The sequence below is a fragment of the Balearica regulorum genome, chromosome 9 (genome assembly GCF_011004875.1).
Source record: "Balearica regulorum gibbericeps isolate bBalReg1 chromosome 9, bBalReg1.pri, whole genome shotgun sequence".
Taxonomy (NCBI): Eukaryota; Metazoa; Chordata; class Aves; order Gruiformes; family Gruidae; genus Balearica; species Balearica regulorum.
This window is the reverse complement of record NC_046192.1, coordinates 26,739,480-26,756,317: the sequence shown is the minus strand read 5'-3', so window position 1 is coordinate 26,756,317 and position 16,838 is coordinate 26,739,480. Positions and strand designations below refer to the sequence as shown.

Below are 16,838 nucleotides of genomic sequence, written 5' to 3'. Positions count from 1 at the left end.
CACGGCAATAAAATAAAGTCTCTGTGTTATACATATTAATGTACAAACACACACACACTTGTGTGATATACATAGACACACACAGAATAAAATAGAAAAGATGAGACATAAAATGCAACTTTTCACTGATCCATTTGTTTTTTGCAAACTACTGCTTTCTTCTGAATAATTTACATTGAAATATATTTTTGCTGATTAAAATCCATCTTAATTATTACACAGCTATTTTAGATATTATGTCTTGGTGCTTGAGGATAATATTTTCTGAAGTAGTTTTCCTTAAAAAGGAAATGTGCATTATGGTGATATTACTACTATTAGAAATAATTCTTCAAAATGAAATAAACTATTTGTTCTCACACAAAAGATAAGGATGTACAAGAGAAAAAAAAAAAAAAAGAAAAATCCAAAATATGCAAGTTGTACGGAGTAGCAAAAATGCTTTCTAACAAGAAAGTGAGAAAAACCTCGCCTAATTTTTTTTTTGCTTGGGGAGGGATATTTTAAAGGATCATTACAAGAATTTTCTTCATTCATCAAGTAATTTAAGTTGCAGATTATATACTGAGAAAACTACTGTACAATCAGTACTAAAGGGCTAACTCCCTGCCTACTATAATCAGGATCTTTTGTCTTTTGTACTTCACACTGAAAGGCTTTTTTTCTATGGCAAAAAGAAGATAAATATGATTCTTCCTTGCTGCAAGACAAAGAATTCTAAAATTCTGAAATGGTTTAAAATCTAATCATTATGTCTAGGATAACAGACTTATAGATAACAGATTGAGTTGGTGTCAGTTGGAACCACGGGCAGGAAGTTTTCACTATTTCACTCTGCAATACCAGCAGCTCCTGTGCACAGTTGTTCCCACTGGTAATCCCCTTGCTGGCCATATCGCAGGAGAAACACAGCTATAGATAGCACTGCAGCCCTGTATTGTAATATTTGCATGGCCTATAAATGGCACAGTTACAAAGTTAAAAGTCATCGTGCCACAGGTTTTCCAGCAATGGAAGTGTCTGTCTCCAGCAGACACTTAAAATTCAAATTATTGCACAGGCAAACTACACATTTGCATCAAGAGATAGAACAAAGGAAAAAAGCTGACTGACAAAAAGATATTCCTGTACCACTCATTAATGCAAAAAGTTACCTGAAGTTCATTTGGCCGTATTATGTTTTATAATTATAGTGCTTTTAATGCCAAAACCCAAAAATTAAGAACATAAAAATCTTCAAGAACACAACACTGAGACAGAACATCACAGCCTCATAACTGTGGTCACAGCAGCCACGTATAAAACTTGCATGCTGTAAAGATACAAACCCAAATAAACTAAACCAAAGAACATCTGGGAACTAAAATTCATCACAGCTAATGTACTGGTAGTTTCTAAGAGCAGCAGTCAAGCAGAAGGACATTGCTGAGGTGGTACTTTAGAAAACCACGTGTCAGAGAGTGAAAACCTACCATCCTAGTATTTACTGCAAATATTCCATGGCTCTCTGAGGCATTACACACACAACTAACTGGAAGTTCAGAGACATATATAATTCTCTTTAACTTTTAAAATCAAAGCTAAGCAAGACCCGTCATTTTAATTCATTTTTATAATAAATATTATCTTTGATTTATATCATAGATACACTGTTTATGCTTTATGCTTTCTTTTTTACCATAACTATGCTAAGCAAAGTTAAATGTGAAGAGGTTGAAAACTTCACAATGAATTATTAGCAAACGTGGAACTATTAGAACCAAGACTTACCCTTTTCATCAGCTTTGTCTTTTACTGCTAGAGTATCATTACTCAGAGATACTGTCTGGGCATTTAAAATATCTGTTCTCATGCCTGGAAATTTTGGAGAGGAAATTAATCTTCCTTCATATGAATATAAATAAAGTCCTCCACCATCTAGAAGAAGAAAATGCCTACCAAAAAAAAAACCCAACAAAAATGTAAATCACTAAATAAGAAAAGCATGATGATAGTTTCAACAGTTTGAAGGTAATTGTCTAGTATCCTGCAATTGTTTTCAGCTAAACTACATCATTTCTAAGTCTTACATTTCAGAGTGGATATTCTGAAAGCTCTGTATGGAAGATTTCAGTTTTAATATAAATGTTATCTTTTTCCATGACAAATATTTATTGTCTGAAATCACTATGATTTTATCTGTTAGACATATTATAAGATTTAAAGCTTGTAACTCCTGATGACAAAGCATACAGCTGCAGATGGTACTCCCCCTCATAAGACAGCACTGCGTGTATATATGTGAGAAACAGCTTTAATGTTTACAGCTAGCTTTGAAACAGCATTACCTGTACCATTTCCTTCAGTTCAACTAGATTATAATGTAAAGCAAATAGAAGACACTTTCAATGAACTCATTACCAGCTATTATGATGCAGGGCTTCAGTGAAAAATAACTCCTTTGCAGGAACACACTTCAAATTTTTGTACAGAACATAAATAGTTCTACATAACAAGAAGCATTTGGTATGTACAGTATTTATAGTGCATAGACACAAAACACATCCATAAACAAAAAGCCAGTTGTTAGACCCCCAGCTATTGTAAATGTTACCAATCCCTGGTACCAAACGAACCACTGTCTGTTTGCACAATTATCTGTCAAGGTAGACTGGTTTTACCAAAACCTATGGTTCATTTCTGTGGATTACCCCCACTGCCAAAGAATCTCTGCCATGTTTTCAAAATTTACCTTTAATTGGCAGCACAAAAGTCCAAATATAGAAACCGATTGTTGAAATCCTTGCTTAGCTGTTCTCTACTGCACTGTCTTTGTAGACTAGGACATACGTGTTGAATCTGAGGAACTCGATGCAGTGAGCACTGTGCTGCACTGGGCTGAAATAGTTGTCCAACAATATTTGTCCATGAGAATTAAGACTATAATCAAAACTCAAGATTTTTGACTTCTGCTCCTATTCTTAGTCCTTTTAAAGAGTCTCTTTCTACAAAAGCACATGTAAAGATCTCTTTTGACAAATGATTTTCAGGAAATACAAATGAATTTTTTTTTAAACTGAAAAAAAAATAGTAATTTCTTGCAACTATAAATACAAGTATGTAAGAAAAATGAAACTATTTCTTTTTATTTGGCATACCTGGCAATGTTTTTAATAAAAATTGCAGACCAAAGATAATTTATATAAAATATATTCCAGTTCAAAAAAGCAATATAAAACATCAAAAACCGCAGATGTTACTGTAATGTCAGAAAATCTACTTCCTTCCATAAATAAGAGTATAAACATACATAATGTATGAAAAGATTCATTACCACCATCACAGACCTACGGCAAATACACCAGCTAAGCTTTTACGTACTACTTAACAACACTGTATACTTTTTGTCGAGTTCTAGTATTTCAATCTGTTCTTATGTTAGATAACAAAGTTTTAGGAAATGCATGTTCACATCTAATAGCGAGCATTACAAGAAGTAAGCTACCTTTCCGCTTGTAGAATCAAACTAACTGTTCCTTCCTTCAGGTCAAAGATCAGTGGTGTATTCCAGTTCTTTGTACTGAAAAAAAATTTCATCATTTGTTAAAACCACTAATCTTCACATCTCGTTATAAATATGAAGTTGAAATCAGGAAGTAAAGCACACACATTTTAATCATCTACCATTCCTAAAAAGGGAGGTTTTCAAAAGGAAAACAGTGTTTAGGAAGCCAAGTAACAGATAACCATGCAGTATGATCCAATAACACTTCTGCCTTCATTTTTCCATCCCTTCACACTAGCAGCAGCTGACTTAGGAGCCTGAGTAAACTGTAAATTTATATTTACATGAAACAAACATATTTTAAAAATATTTCCGATTTGTGATTCAGCTCTTTTACAGTGATTCAGAGGTAGGATAGAATCCCTCTCATATGCAGTTACAGGCTGCATTTTTGTTCAGCATTAGTCATCTCACTGAACAGATAAGTGCCTTTAGGAGTAAACTTTAAATTTCAGCATATGAAACAGAATACCATGTTCTTAAAACACAATGCAGGACTGAATCATTCCTATTCTATTCCAAAATAATGGCAAGCCAGAAGCAATATCCAAAGAAAAGGAGTCCCTAGATGGAGGTACATAACTGGGACAAACACACTTACATCCAGCCACCATTCCTGCTGTCTCTAGGTGAAAAGAAAGAATTTGTGTAGCAAAATGAACAGGCAGTCATGGCACCAGCAAGAAGCTGAAAGAAACGATGACAGGAGGAGGGCAACTATACTCCAATACATTTTGTTGTAGATGATGCTAGGTTCCATAGAATATTTCAATTAGTTAAGAAAAAAATAATAAAATTAACTACTGTACTTCAAACAAAGTTTCTGCTACTCTCTTACAACCATTAGATAAACTTGAAAAAGCTTCATGAATTTGTATTACTTACGAAAACACGTAACACTGAAGAGAAGTTGAAACAACCAAATGCCCGTAGTTCAAAGAGGCTTTAATAACCCTGTCACGGAATTCCAACAAATCTACCGCATCATTAACAACATTGTGCACCTAATCAAAAGAAAGTTTTGGTTGAATAAAACAACAATAACTGAAATGAAAACTAACTAGTGAAATATTATATTCTTTCTTATTATAAGCACATGCTGATACTATTATGCCACTAGCAGAACATATCTATTTAGAAACAGGCACTTTCATAGCACTGGTGAAAACTTAAAAACCTCAAAGGTTCTATAAACTCCAAATAAACAATGAATAATTACTGAGGACCTGGATGGAGTTCCTTAAAAGAAAGGAGTAATTAATGCATACTTGGAACACATAAGGTATCAGCGCAATATTATACCTGAGGTTGAGAAAATGAGATCAAAGACATCTGAAAGTTCCCATTTTAAGACTCAAGTGTTCAGTTGCTGATTACCGAAACATTTGAAGTGTCATACTTCAGCAATCCCATCATGATCCCATCAGAGCAATTTGGCAATATCCAAGATCTGGATAAGATGTGTTGTCTAGATGTTCGATTGCTCTAGCATATATTTTAATGCTACCACACTCTGAAGTAAGAAAAATTTGGGAGATGGCCTTGATAAGCAGGCTGTGCCTTTGCCATTTCTGTGAAAATCTGCTCAAATGACAATGTTTCAAGAAAATTGCAGTTTGCCTGTAATCAACACAGATTTTTGAGCTCAAAGATTTTAGGCAGCTAAAATCTAAGGAGGTATCTTATGACGGGGATAGTGGTCTTTGGTTTTGTTTGGGTTTGGGTTTGTTTGGGGTTTTTTTAAGATGTCACCATTCCGAGGACAGTAACTTCTCTTTGATTTTCTCCATTATGCAACCAATTGCAAAACAAGGACTGAACTCAATTATTATGAAAGCCTAGAAATAATTTCCAAAGACACATTAATTGCTATGTCTACCACAGTGATATGTCCATAATTAACTTAGCTATTGCAGTACTCAGAAAAAAAAGAATGCATCTAGATCTTTTTTGCAGGCAATATTTTCCTACATAAATATATAGGAATAAAATAAAATCACTATAAGATAATAAAATAAACTGGTCCTGAATCAGGGTTAGCTATACTTCCTCAGTTGTTTGCATATTCAAACACCCTGGAGATTATTCACAGAGCCCATCTGTTACGAGTCGATGTCTGGGAATGAAAGAAGAAATATGAATTTTTACCTGCTAATTTGTCTTCTGTGTTCCCAGACACTGACTCATGTTATCCCACCCACCGGACCAAACTGTAATACAGCATTTCTGTTGTTACAACTTTTCCCAATTACATATTCAACATCAAAGAATCAAGACCCAAAGAAATTTAAGGGCCTAATTAGGAATTTAGGAACTTGCCTTCGATATTGAAAATATTGGCCTGGTGTCCAATACCAAATGTGTAATTTGGAAAATTTGTAAGAATGGAAATCTTATATTATCCCAGCGTTCAGAGAGTGAATGTTGTGAGTCAGTGTCTGGGAACACAGAGGACAAATTAGAAGGTAAAAATTCATATTTTTGTATTAATTCCCAGATACTTGGTAACCTAAATGTGGATTCAGGCCAAGATTTTTCAAAAGAAGGATCCTAAACTTAAGCTCCAGAAACCACATGTAGGGGCCTGTTTCATTTCCAGCAGTGCTGAGACTTGGCAGCTCCCGCTGAGGTCAATGCCTATGGCTCAGTACTCAGCTGGAAGCACCATGCAGGTACCTGATACACGTTATACGATATATGATAAATTTCTGTAGCTTTGGAAGATCTGAACATAGGCCGTAATACAATATGTGGTGCAGAAAAGCACATTACAACTCTTTACAGTTAGAGTCAGCAACCACATTTATCTGGAAATGCCCTAAGACAGCAACATTCATCGTAGCTTCGTTAACAACACAGATACAGTAAACCCTACAAATGCATTAGCTATTACAAAGTGCATCAGTGCCTCCAACAACTCACGAATGTAGATAAGGTAAAGAAAGCTCCTCTATATTATCTACACCTAGTTATGCAGCTTCATCTTTGCTGACAGTTACTGTAATACTATTTAATATGATGCTTTGGTTTTGGCCAATGTATTTGTATTGTTTTCTGCATAAACATTTTCATTACACTTGAAATTATCTCTCTCTTGTAAGTGGCCTCCCATGGCTAATTTCACATGCTCTTCAAATGAGCTTTGCGTTTTTCTGGAGGATGAAGTACTTCTGAATCATATAATTCTGGTCCGTCTGGTGGTATGGTTTGGTTTACATAGATCTTATCTTCTGTACAACTGATAATTATTTACACCACTTGCTAACTCTGGCCATTTTATGATCTTAAACGTTTTCAGTCTTATATACACAGAGAAAAAAAAAGGATAATGTTTTATCGTGGTTTAAAAATTCCCAATTTTGTATTAAAAAAAAGCCTTAGAAAGCTAGTAATCAGAATGCACAGCTCTGAACTGTGAAGATTACCTCCATGGTTCTCCTCTTAATTAACGTTATTTCAAAGTTCTTCCACTCCCAGCGCTGCTCCACGACATGGGCAAAAATGACATGTCCATTTCCACACGCTCCGGCTAGTTGAGTGCCATCAATAGACCAAGCAATATTAAATATGCTGCCAGTGTTAGGCTTCTCTAAAGCATAAGACCACTTGCAGAAAAAGAGAAAAGAATTCTTAAATGTATTGTTTTTTACTTTTTAGAATTGATTTATTGTAATAAATAGATTTGCAGGGTTATATTTTTTTAAGAAACATCAATGAGCTAACTTGTTCTTACAGCTTGAATAAGCAAACCAAAGAGATTAGATGTCTTAAGTCAGACTCCTGAAAAACAGGGATACCAAGAGGAAAATCATCAGGTACGGCAGAAATAAAATATGTCACAATGTCTGAAGTACACTAGTTATCTAGCCACAATACATTTAAAGTGTACTTAGTCATTCATAAATCTAGACAAGCACTACATAAAAATTAAGTGAACGTACTTAGAAACAATTATACTGGGTTACATGGGTGCAATGGGCTACAGTCTTAAGTGTGATGCATTCAGTTTATGCCGCAGTGACAGCAGCTCCTGAGTATAGAAACAGCAAAGCCTAGGCAAAAATCAGTCAGTATAAACAAGGCACTCCTATCCCAGTATACAGAGATTTGCAAAGCTCTTGTGTTGTTTCTGTCCGTGCTTCCAATGTAAGGGACATTGGTGGATTAAGAAAAGCTCTGAAAGCAATGCCTGTGTACTGTTCTCCTGACCTAAAAAAGAAACTACATACACCTTGCCTACCTTTTTCTCTAGTCTCTGTTGTTTCTGTACAGGGGAAGGATGTATTAAAAATTTCCAGTTGCTCTGCTTGCAATAACAACAAAAAATTGAAACATGACTGCAACCAAAGCTGTGACATCTGGCCTAGCTTTGGAGAGAACCAGAAATAACAGCTCTGTGTGTTGCGTTCGTTTTAGACTAATTAAGAGGTGCTCACAGAGGAGTATCACAGTTTAATGTCGTGGGGGCACAGGTCAAATAACTGTATTTCAGAATCTTATTATCAAAACAAGTAGGGTATCTGCTTTCCTACGGAGCTAGAGATTCAAACAGTTGGCAAAATGGCATCACTGTACATTTTCCTGCTAACGGGATTTTGCAAGGTGGAAAGGCTCACTTGGACCTAAAGAATGCATTTCTGTGGTGTTGCGGCTAACATTTTCCTTCACCTTCTACGACTGGTTTACATCATCTACATCTATTAAAATATAGTTCTCAGTTTGGTTTGTTTTTTTTTAAATGGAGGCCCAAAATTATTGGGATAGCAGGAAGCTGTGAAAGCAGCAGTGTCAGGAAGGCTGCAGAGCAGTAGGTTTTTGGGGACCAGGAGACACACTGCTCTGCCCAACAGCTAGCCAGCCTCAGGCAAATAACACCAGAGATCATACAGCCGGTCGTGAACTGTGGGCTGGCTGCTAAAAGATACTTTTAATTAAAAAAAAAAAAAAAGAAAAAAAAGAAAAAAAAGGAGCTTTATGCTCTCTAGCAACAGGGTGTAAGCTGCATTTAACATTTTAATTCCTTGCCTGCCTCCTGCACAGGGCACAGTGTCCCCCCTCCTGCCCATGTGGCACCGTGGAATCGCCTGTTCCAGTGCAGCGGGGATGCAGAGCATGAGCTTTAATGAAACAGCACATGATTTCTTATCCTTTGAACCCCCCCCCACCCCTGCTTTCATTCTCTGTTTTCACTCTTTCTGTTAGCATGGCAAAAAATAAAATTATAAATCCCCCCAGCATGAAGAATGAGGAAGAGGTATTAAAACTGGCATTTGCTTTTGCCCTTCTGACCCATAGCACGAATGTGGTTACAAGAGAAGCTTACATTTAGTACTAAACCTAATTTTGTTCCTTTTCAATATTTAAATTTCCTCCAATGAAAAACTTTATTCTCAAATTCCCTCAGCCTTATGTATGAGATACCTCTAAAGTTTAGCTGGATCCTTATTAACATGTTCTTGTCAAAAACTAGAAGAATTTTGAGACCAAGACCCTTGTTTTCTATCTCTTGCATCTCAGAAATACAGAGATTCATACAAATCCCAAATCTCCAAACAAGCATTTCCCTGGAAGTGGATGACAAAAAATGAAACAACCTTTTTTATGAACTTTTAGGAAGACATTAAACCAGGTTTTAAAATGAGAAGCAAATCTCAACTATAGCCTCCTCAGAACTGTGTAATAGAATATTTTGAAAAACATTTAGCAATTGAAGAACTACCTGAATATTCAAAAGCATTTGAAATCTTAATAAGCAAATCAGTAAGAAAAAAGATGTGATTAAAGTTAAACGTAGACATTTGGTTCTCATGACTTTCGGATACGTACTACACCAAAAAAGAGAAAGCTGGAAGAAAATACCTAATGTTTCTAACACATTTCATATTCTGATTTCTTTTGCAGTGCGCATAAACCCCAAGAAATACTAAGTCCTTCACACAAAATCTTCATATGACTGTGTCATATGATATGAAAACGAAACAAAATCACAAAAATTACAGTAAAATAAAGGTGTCAGACTGAAACATTCAACAGCGAGGAAACGCAACGGGATGAAATTCAACCTCCCAGTTGTGCTAACGATTTGCAGAATACTATCTAAGATGACCTACTGAGTTAAGGCTCTTTTACTGCTTACGTGTGTAAGGGTGAGTGAAAAACAGTGTCAGCACTGACTGACTTTCCAAATTCAAGCACTCAATTTTAAGGCTTCAGCTTGCCTGCCTCTTGGCTCACAGAACACACCGTTCACTGTCTGTATGATCTGCAGGCAGGAGGTAATAGCAATTTTTGGAGAAAAGTCCATAACCTACTCTTCTGTCTCAACGGAATGAATTCTGTATGAAACACTCTATAGTAATTAAGAGCAAAATATTCAACTATGTCTGACATCCTTATACGGCAAATGAGTAAGCACTTGTTGTAGGACAGATGATTGTAACAAGCACACTCGGAGAATGCTCTACATGTCCTACGTCTGAGACATATTTTTCACAGCTGGCCAGATGTAATCTATCTGAGAACAGTTTGAAGAAGTACTATTTCAAAACTGAATATTGGGATCCTCCCAAACCGTCAAGGCTGTTCTAAGGTCATTTGCCTTAGATCAAGAACCTACCCATCAGTCAGAAGGAATAATAAAGGGGCATCAAACCATCACCTAAGAACAAGTTTAAGGAGCTTGAAGAACATGGCTTTGGTGCTGCTTTTTTATGCATAGCAGATACACTGCAGCTCAGAGAGGATACATTTCCAAAACTCTTTTTTTTTTTTTGTTAAACCAGAAGTCTTTTTTTAAACCAGAAGTCTTTTTTTTCCAGGTAGTTGAAATCGTCAGTAAAATATTTTCAGATTATAACCTTTTTTAAAAAAAAAAAAAAAGTTAGATAAAGCAATTATAAAGTTTTACTTTCCAGTTATTTTTGAAAGCTCTCAGTATAATTCAGACCACTTCAATGAATCATACTCCCTACAGATGTCTGGTACATTTATCATGTACACAAAATATTATAATAAAAATCATTTAGCTCTCTATTTGTAAGATAGGAACAATTTGTAAAAAAACCAAAATTGCTGCTATGTATTTCCTAGATAGACTGAGTTTAAAAAAAAAAAAGGGTATGTATATGACTATACGAAGGACTGTATGAACACTGTTCTAGCATTAGCTGCAATATTATACTCTAGTATTACTGTTTGGCTTATACTTTTCCTGTGTCATAATTAATTTTTCATTTAATTCAACGAACTCTCTCAAGAACAAAAACAGTAGTTATAAAAGTTTCATTAAATAAATACATAAAAGCAATAACCTAAGCTTCCCTTTTCCGATTGCACAATGTAGTAAAAAAGATGAAGTACTGTAGTTACTGAATACTGTCTGACTTCCATAAATGGAAACCAAGTAGGCTCTTGAGATGTCGGTGAAATTATTTCAATAAGCAGATTCAGAGAACTCTGTGTCCCAGGAACAAGGACAGTCTTTCACATGTACAATATTGATGCTCCAAGACTCAATATGAAGGATCTCATTAGTTATTACTTCTGGACTGAATGCAATAAATTAAGAATGGTTATCCACCTAATACCACAGCATAAATGTTTTGAAAAAAACATAGCAAAGAAAGAGTGTTTTCTTAAATTTTAAGAGTAATACTGACGTGAGCTGTGCAAAGGACACTTGCTTGTTCCTGGTCTCTGTTTCGGCTCTGTTTACCAGTAAGGGGAGTTTTGAACAGGTAATACTGCCGTAAGATGAACTAAAGCTGAAAATGCTGAACCTCCCCATGATGTCAGAATCTACACAGTGTACCTAACCCACTGACTTTAATAGAAGTCTTTGCCCATCATTTTGCCTTCTTTATGAAAAGGAAACATGCAATCTCCCCCACAATCCATCCTAGGAATGAGTGCACGGACTGGACTAACAGCAAATACACACTCTTGTTCTTTGACGCCCCGATTGATACGAACTAAGACAAGTGTGCTAGAACCAGCCTCCCATCCAAGCCTGATAAAGAAAGTTGCAGGTCCTCCGAAACCGAGGACCTCTTTTTTTATTATTTATTTTATTTTTAAGTGAAGGCTCAGTTTTCCTTGTGCCCCATAGGGTATTTCACATTAGTGCAGAGGTAGCTGACACCTGAAAATATATTATAGTCTGAATGCCCATTAAAAGCTGGCAATCAGCTCTCACTACTTCTGACTGATGAACCAACACTTCAGCACAAACTGCAGAAGATTCTCATCAGAAAACTAATAGTAATTTTCTGCTTTAATGGAAGGCAAATTGGATCTTACAAGATTATAAACATCAATTATCCAAAGCAAATACATACCTAGGTGCATTTGAAACACCTGAATAGGCACACATATATGAAATAAGCTCATGGGAAATACGTATGCATATATATCTACATATACCACACTCTCCCTAGATATTTTACTTAATATAAAATATGGTATTTTACAATAAAAGACTTACAAGGCTTTCAATTCATACCTACAGAAATCCTCAAAATGTTCTACAAAGACCATATGCGTAACAGGAGGTGAGGAAATCCAGTGCTACGTGTGAATATAGGGCAATTTATCTGAAGAGGAGAAAGGATCCTTGACACAACTACTGAAGTACAGAACTATAAGGGAATCCTACTGCCACTTTAAACTTTTGTTGGACTTGACCCAGTAATTAGCGTGAATTATCAAGAACTAACCATGACCTCCAGGTGAGGTATTAAGCTGCATATTAGAAGAACAAAGCCTAAGACAGGATATCTAAAAATCTCCTGAAATCCAAACACATTCTCATAATTATTAGTCCTAAGAACTAAAAATAGGATGGCAAACTGTCCCATATAAATTCTTAACCTTAGAAAATGAAACATTGATGTAGTTCTTTAAATAGATTATTACTTCCATAGATGATCCACATGTTTTCATTTTCTTCCAGAAGTTACATTAGCCAATTCCAATAAATTAAAATATGCCAGCTTGGAAAGAATTGGTCAACAACATAACTCCATGGGAAACCTATCTGTAATATTTTTTCTTTTATTGAGCTACAAAGAATTCAGGATCATGACTGTTAATAAAGGGAGATGAATAGAGACAGCGCAGAAAAACATCCTTATTTTTGTTACACTGCCAAATGCATATCCCTGTGAAAGAAGACTAAAACTAAATGTAATGGGATCAAAGCTCATTGTAACTCTATAGAAAACAGATTTGCTTGGGTTTTCACAGCACTCTAGTTTAGGACAATTCAGCTCTGTCAGAATAACATGAAAACATGCACTGTGTACATTCACTTTCAAAATCTTGCTCTCTCTTTTATATTTATCTAATATCTAATGTTCATTTTACAATAGTCACACAATTTACTGTCCTGAATGAAAATTGTGGCTTTAATGCTAAACACTAAAATTATTTTCAAAGCTTCTCTGTACTTATCTGCTACATTGTAGTTTTAAAATTCTTAGATACTTTTTTCCCTCATTTGTCAATATTTGAAAAAAATAAGGAAAAAAGGACAAACACTGCTAAATATTTAACATCTGACCACCTCTGGACATCAAATTACTGTAATCAACTTTCATTAAGTTCAAGTCTGTATCTTGTTGAGAAACAGCCAAATAGAAACAAACACATTATTACAGAGCTCAATATTTTTTAGCCATAGCACCGTACTCACACTTGTTTTAAATGGGTTGGCGGGTGAGGAGTAGTTGTTACACTTGTAGAATGTTTTATTTTCTATAGATATTAGGGAATATTCCCTAAATTTTCTTAAGTTTTCCAAATGTTTTTTATAGACTTTCTAGCAAAATTAGACATTCCATGGAGCAAGCCATGGAATATAAAAAGCCACATATAACAGAATCAGGCAAATATGCAAACTACCAGACTAGTAAAGTGGCCATAATTTGTTCTGTAATAAAACAGAAAGTTCGTAGAATGTACATAATCATTTAAAAACATCAACTTACAGATTTATGCAGAGAACTGCTTTCATTACAAAGCATTTGCTAAGCACAGTGATGAAATCAAGATAAAAGTAAATCAAAGGGCAAGATTTAGCAGTCAAACAAACATCAATTTATTTATGAAAACAGACTGTAGATAAACATCACCAGAGAAAAATGTTCAACAAGAAGAGCACAATCAATTTGGAAAATAACAACAACCAAAAATGAAATAAAAACTGCTTGATCCCCATTAAAGGTAAATAAATCATTAATGGAAGAAAATCTAAAAGGTCTCCCCAAAACAAATGCATAAATACATTCAGCATTATTAAAAATATAAATTTGATGTCCATCTTTGCTAACTTCCGTTGGCAATTTTAAAAAGATTCATTTGAACACACTGTTTTCACTTTAAAATTATCCTTCTACACTCTCCAAGGCACTGGGAAAGCAACCTGCCTTTGGAGCAGATGGGTATGGTCCATTTTCTAAGATACTTATGTGGGAGTGGAGCGGGAAAGGAGGAAATCAGTGAATTTCAGTCATTCTTACCATCTCTTACTGTGTAAATATTTTGACCTGATCAGTAATGTCAAGGGAAGCATGCAGAGGCACAGGAAATAGCTTACATAAATGAACTTTTTAAGCACTGCCCTCCATCCAAGTGATTAGATTCTGAAAAGCTGTGGACACCAGGAAGGTTAAAGTCTATCCATCAATACATCCACCTTTACTTTTATATATATATATATACACACACACACACACACACACACACATGCTTTAACTTTAATCTTAGCACTCTCTGCAGGATTAATGATCACGGACACTAACATAGACAAATCCCAACATTGAATATATTTTGTTTAATATTCCGTAGGGTAGCCATAATAATTTTTTTATATGCCTAAGGCTATCAGAGCAAAAGTGATTTTTAAATGAAGAAATAAAAGTTAGTATTATCTAAAAGTTACTATTATCATTGTAGTTTTCTTTTTTAACATGAAGCTGCTAGAACAAAGTAACCAGGTAGAAAGAAAAGGAGAAAAGAACATACACTAACAGAATTTAATTTAATTATGTCCCCAAACTGAACACATATGCTAGAGAAGAGTTAATGATACATATATTGCCTGATGGCTCCCTGAGGAGCAATTTGCCAATACAGCTCCATTACATCAGACATAATAAAAATGTCTATGTTGACCAGTAAAAGCCAGGTCTGGTTCTCTTCAAACTCCATCACTCTGGCGGTATGTGAATCATTCTTCCTTTCCCCTCAATACTGGCAAAGGTAGTTCTTTAGTAACTATTTACATTTAATGTCAGGAGAGAAACTTTCATGAAAAATCATGACTTTTGAAGATAATAAATTATCGTTGCTAGCTGCTAAACAGACAAAAGCATCTGGCACTAGCTACTGTATGTGTCTTTGTTTCTTTAAGAGTAGAGTAATAAACCAGGTAAAAGAACCCTTAATTTTATGAAAAAAAAAAAAAACAACAAAAAAACCAACTTATCCACATTAAAATTTCAAACAAAGTCCACAAGCCTGTTCAATATTAAACACTGATTAAAAAATTACTGGTTTTCAGCTTGCAGGAGCTGGAACCATACTTACAGTAAATTACATTACATAATAACTAGCAAGAAAAACAGTAAGGCCCTGGGGATCAGAAACAAAAGTGGTATGCTACAAAACAGCATATATGACAGCAGAAAAAGAAATCTAGTATTTTTCTTCCTTTTCTGCTGCACCAGTCTTTGCCACATTTAAGCATAAATCTATATTGAGTGCAAAACACAATTTAAATTGTTGGCCTCATTCACACAAGAGGATATTTATTTCAGTTTGTCACTTGCTGATACAGGTCAGTGATCCCAGTACACAGAAAGGAGATTGAAAGTGGTTGTGGAAGAAGAGGGCATGGTTTAAAGTGCTGTTTTGAGAAGAAAATACTAACGGCTAGTCTGATTGTTTAAATCAATATACATTACATAATGTAGTCCAACACAGATGTAATTATACTAATATAAATGTGATTGTCAACTCTTAGTATTTTTTAAGGAAAAAAAAGCTAACTAATAAAAGCACAGGACATTGTTCTTCTACCTCCTTTTTAAAGATAGGTTATTGTTATACACTCCTTGCTTTTTAGGGTTAATAACTGCATTTTATGATTGCATTATAAGACATGCTTGTAAACTCGTTTTTAAGGAAAAAAAGGTAAAAAATGCACAGAAAAATTTAATGTCCTGAAAGTAAAAAACATTATAAAAAATTTTATCCAACCCAAAACATATTTAGAAGTGCAGGTAAGCAGATCAAGAAGGCAATAGCTTAGTCAGACGCACCCAGTAGAAAGGCACTGGAAGTTGTAACTAGTTTTTGTTAATAAAAATACCCACCTGTACATGTACATCCTCAGGATAATTTACTGTATTATCAATAACTTTGTACAATTCCACATCTGCTGGTTCTCAGAGTTGTTACTTACCCCAGTTTTATCGCATAGACGCAAAGTATGAAAAGACCCCACAGCAAATAATTCTCCATCTGCAGCCCAGGCAACAGATGTTATAGGATATTCATGGGGCTGTGAGCTGTACAGTAGACGTCCATAACTATCCCAAACCTTAAAAAAAAATAAAAATCTATATGAACATAATTTGGGCGTACCTTTACTAATTCTAGAGCTATCATTTTCCTTCATGGTTACAAAGTTGCAGAAATATACTCTAAGTTATTTCAGTGCCTTTTTGTGTAACTAGAAAAATCATATATATATTATAGGGCACTTTTCAGTAAAGGTTGTTCCTAATCAATATTGGTGTGTTTAATGAAATAGACTTTGCTTTTCTGCTATGGCAAATGTTGCATTATTCTGTATAAAATATTTTGAACTAATGAGTTTTGTTTCCTGCAAATTACTGTAAGTCTACAATTAACCACAAGGTTTATTCTGTTTACACTCATTTCCCAACAATGCGAGGCACTTCTGCAAATTTCCAGACCAAAGAGATTTTCTCACCAACTGAAGCCAGCAGAATACCAGGAAGCCAATTCACAGAGTGAAGTCAATTGATTTTAACACTTTGATATTTATATTTTTTATTTCTTAATTGTGTACATTTTTATTACAGCCATTAGACACTTAGGGAATGATAGATCCAACATATGATACAATTAAAAATAAGTTCCTACTTAAGGGAAGAAACACAATATGTGCCTTCCATTTTCGATAAAGAATATTCTAATGAAAAAATTTCCTAAGGGATTCACTAATGCTCCTGTAAAAGAAAACAGTGGCTTTATCTCCTCTAATTTT

General features: G+C 34.9%; 1 protein-coding gene across 8 annotated transcripts in view; it reads right to left on the bottom strand.

The window, feature by feature from the left end:
- The window catches only part of IFT80 (intraflagellar transport 80), a 53,557-nt gene that overhangs the window by 14,882 nt on the left and 21,837 nt on the right, over window positions 1-16,838 (bottom strand). For 7 of the 8 annotated variants that reach the window (XM_075761647.1, XM_075761642.1, XM_075761644.1 and 4 more), the window contains 5 exons: window positions 16,008-16,145; window positions 6,970-7,149; window positions 4,430-4,548; window positions 3,485-3,559; window positions 1,771-1,934 (listed from right to left, as the gene is read on the bottom strand). In XM_075761647.1, coding sequence (XP_075617762.1) covers window positions 1,771-1,934; window positions 3,485-3,559; window positions 4,430-4,548; window positions 6,970-7,149; window positions 16,008-16,145 — 676 coding nt within the window. The remainder of the gene's footprint in view (window positions 1-1,770; window positions 1,935-3,484; window positions 3,560-4,429; window positions 4,549-6,969; window positions 7,150-16,007; window positions 16,146-16,838) is intronic. The other variant, XM_075761646.1, reaches the window with a different exon arrangement.